The sequence below is a fragment of the Tauraco erythrolophus genome, chromosome 5 (genome assembly GCF_009769465.1).
Source record: "Tauraco erythrolophus isolate bTauEry1 chromosome 5, bTauEry1.pri, whole genome shotgun sequence".
Lineage (NCBI taxonomy): Eukaryota > Metazoa > Chordata > Aves > Musophagiformes > Musophagidae > Tauraco > Tauraco erythrolophus.
In genome coordinates, this window is record NC_141469.1 from 47,002,211 (window position 1) to 47,014,935 (window position 12,725).

At 36.4% G+C, this 12,725-nt stretch overlaps 1 protein-coding gene across 1 annotated transcript in view; it reads right to left on the reverse strand.

Annotated features, from left to right (window-relative positions):
* The window catches only part of RFC1 (replication factor C subunit 1), a 45,183-nt gene that overhangs the window by 29,062 nt on the left and 3,396 nt on the right, over positions 1-12,725 (reverse strand). Inside the window, exons 3-5 of the mRNA XM_086612486.1 lie at positions 8,801-8,929; positions 7,062-7,137; positions 4,843-4,962 (exon numbers count right to left, since the gene is read on the reverse strand). Of these exons, the coding sequence (XP_086468612.1) occupies positions 4,843-4,962; positions 7,062-7,137; positions 8,801-8,929 (325 nt within the window). The remainder of the gene's footprint in view (positions 1-4,842; positions 4,963-7,061; positions 7,138-8,800; positions 8,930-12,725) is intronic.

Below are 12,725 nucleotides of genomic sequence, written 5' to 3' on the forward strand. Positions count from 1 at the left end.
TTCTGAGTACAACAGCACATTTATCATTACAGGATCCTTATGTTGTACTGTTGGTAGTCCCAAACTTAACCAATTAATTTTAATGGGGCTTGCTCCTAAACACCTTTTACATTGTCCCCTGAAACACTAGTCCCTGCTTTTTCATAAGACTTCTGCCAGAACCTATACTCTCATTCCTCAAGTGCATTTCAAGTCAAACTCCCTTAAGGTTCAACTACATATTCTCAACTGACCTTTCAAAAAACACTCCACAGCAAAGCTGATACAGAGCATTATCACCTTCACCCACTTTCACATAAGCATAGCAATTTCCATAAGTACACGCAATGCTAGTATTGCCCAGGAAGCAACACTGACAGTTTTTTATTCCTCTATGAAATGTTTCAGTATAAGACATGCTTATTCACTGACAGTCTGCTGCCCATTTGAACCAGTGTTTGGATGTGGGGACTTTTTTGGCCACAGTACTAGCATTTAACTGATGTATCCAGTGGTTTTTTTTCTGCAGTTTTTTGTTTGTTTCCCCATTCCCCCAATAGTCTCTATATTTGAAGAGTCTATATTCGGCAAGCCCTTTCACAAGCTCTTCTTTCCTGTCCTATCTTCTAAACTCTCAAGGAACAGTTTTCCAGCAAACCGCAATCCCACTCAGTTATAAATAATCCAGCCTACCACTAGAACCACTTTTTTTTTTCCTTAAAGTATATTTTGCAACACTAGTGATCAAGGCAATTGCTACATATGCATAATTACCTCTACACGATACATATGAAAGTGAAGTCACAATTCCTGCCAAATAACCACCTGTGATGAAACTAGGCAAGGTTCAACACATCATAATAACAGGTCATCTTCTGCAAACAAAGCTCAAGGTTCCGTACTTCATTAAACAGTCAAAAAAAGTGTTATTTTACCAAGTACAGCAAACATTTGGATTTTTTCCCAATCCATTAAGACTGTTCTATCAATAAAAAAGGGCTCTTTTTTTCCCCTTGTTACCTGCTACAATAACTTCACTTTATCTTTGGCCATCAGTAAACTAAATATTTATTTAAATTAAGTGCTTCAGTAATAACAAAGTATTTCTTATAGAATTACAAAAAACAACTACTCTTGCTTTTTTTTTGGCTTAAGAGAAAAACCACACAACTACAGGCAACTTCACAAGCTAGTAATAAACAAAGCAACACAATAATCTCATCAATCCACTCTTATACAAGTCAAAAAGTTAATTTCCCCAACATTTTTCAAGAAACCTCTATCCTACATAGTTATAGAAGAACTGAAACAAAATTCGAGAAACAACAGGAAGAAAATTTCAAATGAAATTGAGAAATAGGTTGAAGCAATTAACTACCGAGCTTCTACTGACTACTTGATGCCAAAAGGCTCTTTCAAACGCATTGGCATGGACAGAGCTCTTGAGGATCAGATTCTGACTTTTGAGCAAGTCCAACAAGCGTATTCTTGATTTAAGCTTTCAGCTGCATAACACTAAAAAACAAGAAAAGGACAAACGCCTACAAATTTCATTAGGAATTTTTCTCAAGTCCAACAAGCGTATTCTTGATTTAAGCTTTCAGCTGCATAACACTAAAAAACAAGAAAAGGACAAACGCCTACAAATTTCATTAGGAATTTTTCTATCTACTATTTCTATATTCCTATTCTTGTAAAATGTGTTTATCTCAAGTCAATAGCTGTATCAATACCAGTAAAACACACTCAGGTTGACAGCTCCATTAAGCTGTAGAAACAATTTATACAGATTAAATATAAACAGAACTCATCAAGCATCAAGTCTCAAGGCTATAAAGGCATTGTTTTAGTCATAGATTATTAAGTCAACCTTGTGTGTACTTAAGACTCTTCAGATAAGAGTAACCTTGAGCTGTGTTTTTCAGGGATTTCACTAATAACCTTGACCTGTGTTCCCATGGTATCCCTACACAGAAAAACTAGATTACACCATCTTGAATTGCATAATAAACCTAAATATGTGCTGTCTATTCCCCAGGAATCTGATCATTTGTCTACCCTGGAACTAATGCTGTTAAAGATCCTTTTAAATCAGGAAATAATTGTGGCAAAAACCGTTAAAAGAAACAAAAGTTTGAGGAAAATGACAAACAAGATAAAGCGTCCAGGATACTTCGGAAAATTGAGCTCATTTGAATACGTGACATAGTACAGCTAAACACCAAGTCAAATATCTAGGACAAGTAAAATAAGCACAATTCATCTTAGAAACAGTGATTCTGAAAAGAGCCTGAGGAAGAAGATACAGAAAAAAGCCTACTGAGCCACACTTCTAACAGGATACTGCAGCAAACAATCTTTTTTTTGTTTTAAAAATACATGGTATGATTATAGGAAGGCAATGTTCATGATGAGCAACGCTCTTCCCCAAAAAATACTATACCCAGACAGGGACTGCGTCCACTTTTCCAAATATGTATCCTAAAACTCAAACAGGATGACAGAAACACTCCTAGAATTCTAACGCTTAAAAAGAAAAAACCACCATGTTTTATCAAAATAGATTTAGATTCAAGTCTGTTAATTTTATCACATTTTCTAAGAACCCATGCAGGGGAAGTCCTGTGGCTGGTAAAGCCCTCTAGTTTAGGAGACAAATACAGAAGACCTCATAGTTACAATCTCAGCTGAGCTCAGACCAGATGTAGCAACACATCCAAAGGCAGCAGCAACTGACAAAAAGCATTAAGTCTTTCTCACTTCAAGCCTAAGTTATAGCAAGCAAAGAGAGATGCATCACAAACTGTAACAAATAACTTTATAACCAAAATGTGTCCACCTAGTGTTGCAGCTCTCAGAAAATTCCAGTTGTGTTGCACAGATGATCAGAGTATGGCAACCACTATCCAATATCAAAATACCCGAGTTTATCTGCATGATAACAAATCAATGTAAAATTACAATAGATCCAGCGCAGAAAGAGATTAAGTTTTAAAAGCAAATCAGAAAAGAATGAGCCTAACATGACACGAGATTTAAGTTGGGAAGCTCTCAGCTCTGAACAGTAGACCATTCAAAAAGCTTCTAATTTATCAAATTAACCAAGTCAAATTTAAGATGCTTCCAATGCACATCATTCAGTAAGACAGGAATCAAATTCATCCTATCATCAGAATCTTAACAAGTGAATTCTTTCAGCCCATGTGTAGTCTTAATCTTTGCTTAAGTGATGTTAACAGATCTCTGAGTTAAGACAGAATAAGAGAACAACCAGTAGTAAAAGCAGCCTTGAAGTTGCAAGCACTCACACTTATTTCAACACGCAACTCTACATAACAAAAAGTTCACAGGGACAGACATTCAGCCAACTGTTCTCAGATGCTAAAAAAGAAGTGTTGAAGTCCATCTTCAAGAAGTACTGAAATATTAAGCTAAATACTAGAAGCTCTGTTAATTTTCTTCCACAGATCCATTTTTACAGAATTCACAAAAACCTGAGTATTCTCCCCCATGCTGCTGAGGCAACCTTTAAGGATGCTTGATTCATGAATGAGACTGAGTCTACGCAAACTGATGTTTATCTACCAAACAATAGTAGCTAATGCCACTGAAACTTTTCCACAATATTTCAAATTTAGTAGAGATACAAACGCACAAGTTGAAGTACTGGAAACAAAACCGCTTCATGACAGAATTAAAAACACAGAGGAAGGGGGTGGTGGGCAGAAAATCGCTATCAGGTTTTTTGTTGTGAGCTGGCAAGGAAACATATTTAATGAGAATTCTGCAGGATGAAACTTCCTCAACAGTAGATTGACATCTCCCCTGTAAATTTACAGTCAAACTCCTTTTGAGAGCACCAAGGTCAAGAATCATGCAAAAAATCAACACCAAGAGCAACGCTAAGGAACAAAAACCACGCAAACAATGAAAACGGATGGACACATAAGATTCTTCAATCAAACTGATAGAATTTGCCCTTATCTGTTCAGTTGAATGGTACTTATGGCCTGAGTTAAGATTGCATTTTTAGTTTAACTGTACAGCTTCTAAAGAAGAGACTAAATCTAAACAAAACCCTGCTGAGAACTTCCTAGTTAATCATTGTCACAATTTTGTCAGAAGGCTACAGGAGACACTATCAGGAATGGTTAATTACACTTACTCCCTTCCCCAAGAGCAAAAAATAGCTCCAGAATTTAGAAAGCTGAAATCCAAGACTAAGTAGTATGGTATAGTTTGGTATATACAAGATATAATGCAGGTTTTTGTTACAATTGTTTTTTCCAATTCCAGTTCTTCCTAAAAGTCTAATAGACAAATAACGGTAAGGGTTTTTTAAAATTATTTATGTTGATAAGGAAGTAAAACAAAATCCAGGAACTTCTGCAGTCACCAACATATTAGGCAAAGATTAAACACATGGAAAGTCATATACCAAGTAAAATAAATTCCAGGTTTTCAAACCTATTTATGGTAACCAACAGTCACTTCACAAAGCGTGCTAGTGAGCAGTCCAACTATATTAAAAACATAAACTTACTTTATTTAACTCCTTCTCCTAAATCTATGAAATACTCTCAAAGTAGGTAAGTGTTAGCTCATGAAATAACATGCCTATTTAAAAATCAACCTAAGCCATTACACAACATCACCTTGGTTTTCACCTGCTCCTGACTTTACAACACTTGAGGCTAAACTTCTGAAGTGCTTTTGGTTAGCTTAAGGAGAACATAATTTGTCTGTCTTAATATTAGGTTTTGTAATCATATTTAAGAGTGTATCAGTCAAACAATTCATCCCATTTGTAACATAACCCACCCCACTACAGCTGAACATAGAACGATGTATTTCTTCCATTACCTGTCTCTGAAATATAAACAACAGGATCCTGCTTTAGAACTTTACCAAGTTTTGAAGGGGCTGCTTTTTTCTCAGATGGCGGCTTGGATTTTTTCACTGACTGCACCTCCTCTTCTGAATCTGTATTTTGACCACAACATAAATGTAGATTTCCTCCACATACATACAGGCTTTAAGTAATAGATCACACAACATTAGTTAACATGTTTTCACATATATTCAACTGAGTGAGAAAAAGATATCATATGAAAGGTCAGAGCACAGCTTCTTTTTTTCTCCATCAGCTAATAGCTTAGCCATCATTTATTTCAGCTACACAAAACTAAATGAAAGTTTGGTGAGCACTCTGTCTATATAGTGTTTTTTGTTTACACAACAAGAAGTATTTTGTTACTTATTCCAAGAACTGCTATGCCTGTATAAAAATCTTTCCAAAAAGGAATGTAACTGTCAGAGCATCACATCAAATTGCTAAAAAAAAAACCCCACACCACAAACAACAACAAACCAACCAGAAAAACCCAACCAAAAAAAAAACCCAAAACACGACAAACTTTTAACATAGATTCATTAGCCCAATTAAATTTATATAGTATTATTTCATGCTGATCTATTCCACAACACCTACTCCAAAAGCTAAAAACAGGCTAAAATAGATCACTGTGGTTGTACTCTGATTTTTCAGGAGAACATTGGTAGACTGCCATTCACCTCACCAACCATTCTCCATAATCCAAAAGTTGTCAAGATGCCAAACTTACACCACTATGGATTATGTATCTCAACATCCGAACAAGCAAACAGGACAAAGTGAAGAAGCCAAGACAACTAGCAGGTGCAATAGAGGACTACTCTTCAGAGCCTACCTTTTTTCATGATAAACATTAATGCATACTGCAATTATATTTAAAAAAAAACAAAAAGAGAACACTACACACACCTACACACTTACACTTTTCCATCTTCAAGAACTTGGAGCACGATTTCTCTTTTGCGCTCCTAGTACTAGCAGGCTAGAATTTGCAAAATCTCCCAACAGTATCAGCATTTTAAAGGTAGCAGTTGAGTTACATATTACTTTTGTACTCCACCTTTTAATACAGAAATATTTCTACTGCTATTCCTCACTTCTAAACACAAACTGTTTATAGAAGTTTGTCTGAAGATTTTAACACGTTTTTCTATATGTAACAGCATTATTCTGACGTTTGTGTGATCATTTTTTTCCTACAAGAGAAGCAACCTTGTATTGTTAAGAAAATTGCTTCTAAAAATTCAAGCTGAAGTCTTCAGCACAAGTCAAAAATTGTAGAAATTCCTGCAATCTTTTCTACAGTTTCACAATAAATATTCAAGATTCAGAATCAAATCAAAGAGGGATTAAATGACATAACAGCTCAGAAGGATTAAACCAAACATTTCAAGCTTTTAAACTAAAATAACTTAACTTGATAGGCAAGGGTTTGTGGTTTTTTTTGTTTGGGAAGGTTGCTTTTTCTTGTTTGGGGGTTTTGAGGGGTTTTTTGTTTGGGTTTTGGTTTTGTTCGGTTTTTGTGTTTTTTTTTTTTTCAAAGATATAAGTGCAATTAAAGGGGTTTCTCTTATAATAACATTTCAAAGAATATTTTTAGAATGTGATAGTAGTGCTTTAAATTATATTCTGCATATTCCATACTGTAAGTTTAAAACTATAGGATGAACATTTACTAGGTTTTTTAATAGAGAAAGACACATCCAGAAACACAAGTTAGCCTTTTAAAACTATCTCCTGTGTTATGTTCATGCATGACACAGAAACATGAAATTACAGTACATCATCAGCCTCCTGTACCCAGAATAGGATGTTATTTATCCCTAACAGAACAGGAAGCCTAAAACTCCCCACAATTTATATACATCTTCATAACAAAAAAATAAATCTGGATTTTGGTGGAGTTTTTTGTAGGTTTGTTTTTTAGGTTTTTTGTTGGTTTAACAGAGGTTTTGTTAACAGTTACTTTGCACTGTATATTACATGCATGGTACGCACTGTACTCTTATTATTGTCAAATATATTTAGCTATCCAGTAATAATTACTGTGAAAAATGTTTTTAATTGCATTTACTAAAAAAACCCACACAAATCACAGCTTTCTTTCAGATGTACTATCTTCCTAATTGACCTTGAACGTTGATGCAAAAGATACAAAGGAGCATTCAAAAACAACTGTGAACACTACCTGAATCGTAGATTATTCTTCTTTTCTTGTTTGTCCGCTTTTGTTTGATATCATCTTCACTGGGTGAATTATTCACCTAAGAGTAATAGTCCCTTAGTTCAACTAGTAAACAGGTCCTTCACACTTTTACTCAGTTACACATTCAAATTTATAAGTTTCAAACAAATTTTAACATAAATTATTTATTTCCCAATATTACATTTACAAACAGTCTTATGCTAACTCATGAGTGTGAAAAGTGCAGGGCAGAGGAAATAAGGAAGAAACTGCAGCAGTAAAACTAAACGTCCTCCAAGCAAACCCTAGATGATTATGTTGAGAATAAATATTCAAGTTTAATGCCAATTAAAGTAAATCAAACAGATTTTCAAGTACTTCCAACTTTCAATCCAAAAAAGAAATTGCATTGTACCACCAGAAAGAGAGCTGGTACGAACCAATAAGTTACTTGTAGGAAATTCAGCTTTTGCTTTGGGTTCCATTCTGGATATGACTTTGCCATAACCACCAGAATTCAACACAACTTCAGAGTAAAACACATCAAATGGAAAAAGGAAAGCTATATTGATTTCCTATTCAGCGTCCCGGTTGCTTGAAGCTTTTCTCATTCATTAAGCAGTGCAACCACTGTAAATGATGGCACCAATAGTCACAGTCAACAAACATGTTCTATCTAGCAGCAGCTAGTATTAAACTGTGTCAAAAAATTTCATTTTTCTTTAAAGGCATTGACAAGTTTTAGATATTTATAAAAATCACAAGCTGCACAGGTAGAAGTTTCCTGGGCCTACCAAACTACCAACCATGCTTGTTGTGTAGTCAGGCACAGCAGTAAATGCTTCTATTCCATTATAATCTGAAACCTGTCAAATCCTTGATATAATTGGAGATGCACAAATTAAAAATAATAGATCACATAAGATAACTGCTATGTCTTTCAGTTCCACTGAATGGTCCTTTATTTTCACACTGAAATAATATTACATGGCCTAGAGCATTTTTAAAGTAACATCTTACTTCTTCATTGTGATGCTTCACATTAAACATTCCGTTCTATTAGAAATCTTTCCGTTCTTTAAGTGATTTCAAAGGCCTCTTTAGCCACTGCTTTCTCTTTTATACCAGTTCAGATGATGAACATGAAAAGTAGTCTGAGACTAGAACCCAATGTAGTTTTAACCTGTCATTTTACAGAATTTGGTCTTTGCACAAGGTTTACCTAAGTGACCCCATCCAAGAAAGGCAGTGTTAATGCTTCCCCCACCGGTGTTTAGAAAACACCTAGTTAAAAAACTGGACAGAGGGCACCTACACTACAGACTTTTACCTTACCTGAAAGCATGACATCTTTATGATATGTCCATGTCTAGCGTGCATAAGCCTCAATCTTAATTAAATTAAAAATTAAATAAGAAGAGCTATTTAGAGAAGCATGGGCTATAGATACATCAGGTTATGTTCCTACATTAGCACTTAATCATAACAACTTCTACCTAACTGTCCTTGTCCCTACAACCCAAATATTTTTAAAACTAGCATTTTTTTTCACCACCTACAAAGTTCTGCTGCTGAAAGTTAGTGCTAAGTGGTAGTTTTCTCCCATGCCTATAAAAACAACTGACATATAGTCTGGGTTTTGAGTATATGAGAAGAACTATGACCTTAAAAAATGCTAGAGATACAAACAATCCTACGTCAGAGAAACCAGGCACTTCACAAATAAGAAAAGCAAAACTAACCTTAGTCTCCTTTCCTCTTTTCTTCCCACTTGAAGGTCCTTCACCATTTTTAATTTTCTCACTCTTTTTCGCAGTCTCACATTCTTGTCGCTTTCCAGGAGGTACAACACCAAAGAATTTCCGGATGTCCTGGAAAGAGCAAAAACAGAGTTATAAATTTTTAAATAGAGATAGCTCTTAGAAGATTCACACTACAAAACAGCAATGCACTTAAATTACTTTCTCAACAGCTCTGTTAAAATATTTGTTTATCTTGAAATTTTGTTTACAATTAAGAAAACAAAGAACAGCTAGTTAAACATAGCTACTCAGACACTGCACCACCTTTCTTTTGTCTTTGAATCATGGAAAAAAGTTGATTTTTCCCTTAGTTGAACATTTTCAACAATACACACTTCAAAACAGACCGCCACCAGCAATGAAATACAGTGACTTAAGACAGAAGTATAATTAATTTTATTTTTAAATAACCCTCAGAAACCTTGCCCAAAGTACTTCTATAGTTAAAATTATCAACTCAGGTATGAAGTAGTGTCCAATGTAAAAAGACTTAGAGAAGCACCAAGAGCCAGAAAGCAAGTCAAGTAGTGGGGCATACTGCATCTTCTACCTCCTTATAAACTTAGGACAGTAACTCTCACCTCACTAAAAAATTAGCCAGCATAAAACAGATTAAAAGGTAAAAAAAAAATAAAAAAAATAAAGAACTTAATACAAGGAGCTCCAAAAAGTCTATTTTGTAACCTTATTTTGAAACCATAAAAAGGTTTCTCAATTTGTAAAATCAGCAGCTGAGGCTTCAAATTTTTATTTTTTTTAAAAAAGCACTACTGTAGACACAGAACCAAATGTGACTTCTGTTGAAAAACCTAGCACATCAGTTTTATTAAAAAGAAATTGCAAAAACATGTACCTGTTTGGTACCACTGCCTCCAGGGGTAGCAGCCATTTTAGAGAAAGAAAGTACCTCATATAGCTTAAATATATAGCGGGTAAAGGGTGTGGTTCAGGACTACTGCTACCCACCTGATAGCTATTCCCCATCATAGAGTTCATCTGGGTAGGTTTTGATTATTACAGGTAGCTCTAAGTAAAGTAGTAAATTGTTAAAAAAAAAAAAAATCTCCGTAAGAGTCTGATTGACAAGGAAGGGTGTTTCAGGCTCCTTTTCTCTTACCAGTCAGTTCCCTGGCAGTTTGGATTTGGATTATCAGAGCCGACAGTGCTTAAAATCAATAGAATATGTAATTTGAAAGCACACACAAAATACAGGACACATAGATTAGCATATTTAGTTTAAAGCAAGTTTCTAGAATCAGAAATGTCGCCCTCTGTAAAAATATAGACTCTTTATGTTTTACCCGCATATAACAGCATGGATTCAGCAAAGAGACAATGGTAGACTGGGAAGCATTCTTCCTCAATGAGACTTCACACATTTCCACCTATGGAATTTATGCCTTGAGGCAGAAATTTTCAACACTCTGCTATTATACATTGTATTGGGTTTGCATGGCAAGGTTTTAATAGCTGGGGGCCTAAAGGAGTGGCTTCCATGAGAAGCTGCCAAAAGCTTCCCGTGTCTGGCAGAGCCAATGCCACCCAGCTCTAAAATGGACCCAGTGCTGGCCAAGGCCAAGCCCATCAGCAACAGTGGTAGCACTTCTGGGATAACATATTTAAGAAAGGGGAAAAAACTGCAACAGGCATTTCAGCCAGGACAGAGGAATGAGAATATGTGAGAGAAACAACTCTGCAGAACCAAAGTCAGTAAAGAAGGAGGGGGAGGAGGTGCTCCAGGCACTGGACCAGAGATTCCCCTGCAGTCCCTGGTGAAGACCATGGTGAGGCAGGCTGTCCTCCTGCAGCCCATGGAGGTTAACGGTGGAGCAGATATCCTTGGAGGACCCCACGCTTGAGCAGGTGGGTGCCAAAAGGAGGCTGTGACCCTGTGGGAAGCCCACACTGGAGCAGGCTCCTGGCAGGACCTATGAACCCGTGGAGAGAGGAGCTCATGCTGGAGCAGGTTTGCTGGCAGGACTTGTGACCCCATGGGGGACCCACACTGGAGCAGTCTGTTCCTGAAGGACTGCACTCTGTGGAAGGGACCCACACTGGAGCAGTTAGTGAAGAACTGGAGCCCCTGGGAAGGACTCCTGTTGGAGAAGTTCATGGAGGACTGTCTCCCTTGAGAGGGACCCCACACTGGAGCAGGGGAAGAGTGTGAGGAGTCCTCCCCCTGCAGCGGAAGGAGCGGCAGAGACAATGTGTGATGATGAACTGACCACAACCCCCATTCCCTGTCCCCCTGCGCTACTGTTGAGGAGGAGGTAGAGAAATCAGGAGTAAAGTTAAAGCTGGGAAGAAAGGAGGGGTGGGTGGAAGGTGTTTAAAGGTTTAGTTTTTATTTCTCATTATCCTACTCTAATTTGATTGGTAATAAGTTAAACTAATTTCCCCAAGTCGAGCCTGTTTTCCCTGCGACGGTAACTGCTGAGTGATCTCTCCCTGCCCTTATCTTGACTCGTGAGCCTTTCATCTTCTTTTCTCTCCCCTGTCCAGCTGAGGAGGGGGAGTGATGGAGCAGCTTTGGTGGGCACCTGGCGTCCAGCCAGGGTCAACCCACCACATACATGTACTTCTACAGTGTAAATGCATTACTAGACAAGCTCTGAAATTTTGACTGCTGATACCTACAGGTAATAGACTTGAAGAAAACATCTATTTTAAAAGTCTCGAAGTAGATTCGTGGACTCGATCGCTCAATCATTACTATTAATTTCTTTTTAGGCTTAAGGTAACACAGGGAACAGAAATATTCATTACAAGGCTTATTACATCTTTTATTACTACAACACTGCAAAATAAAATGCCTTTAAAGTTTTATTTTCATTTTTTATCGTTGTTACTTTTAGGCTTAAAATATTTGGAGAATAACTAATTTTAGATCAATAGTAGTGCTCTATTCATTCCAGTATTTTTAAAACTGCTAACTAGTAAGTCAGCTGCTCTACAAACACCATATGCAATAATATTAAGATATTTTTTATAGACGTATACAAGGAAATACTATCATATCCTGGTTTACAAAATGCAGACTTAATAAAGAAAATACAAGAAATTGACCTGTCTGCTCCAGCTTCTTCCACTATTTTAATATCACAGTTCCTGAGCTGCTAAGGCCCAAAGTGTAACATGTAAATTATTATTTTCTGCCTCATCAGTTCTCATGAGATACCAAGTTAGCTCTTCATTAATACCTCTAATTCACAAAATGAATGCCATAGCTGTAAACCCTGCTACGTTTAACGTGCTATGAAGAGGACCTAAACTGGCACTTCAAACTTTTAAAAAACAGTAACTAATCACAGTCAATTCTACAATTTTTCCCCCATATTACTTCATAAACACCTAAAATAAAAGAGTGACAGTCAACTGCTACTGTCTTTTATAATGCAGGTGGTATTTCATTAGATTAACAGGTCACATGAGAATAAACAATTTCTTCTTTTCTTATTCAAAGCAGCATCTTCTACCCATTTATTAAGAAAGCACCATTCATACAAATACTATTTTTTCTTTGAAAATACTGTGGTGATACAGCAGCTTGCCTCCCTATGTTAACAAAACTTGTTCTATTCTCTTGATGCAAACTCCGCTTCAGTCCTCAAGAAATAGCAGCTTTTTCCTTTTCTTTTATTGTTACATGGTTGTGTTAAGAAGTTTTTCAGAAAATACTGTGAATTTTAAAGTACACAAGCCACTTACAGGTTTCTAAACAAAAGTCTGTATTTGGGTAGTAAATTTTAATTTCCCATAGTGACCATCTACTGCTGAGTGACTAAACTACGCAGCCCTACGCTACAAAGGAACACTGACATCTATGTGCAATCTTCTTCAATCTTCAGAGTTACAAATCCTCCCA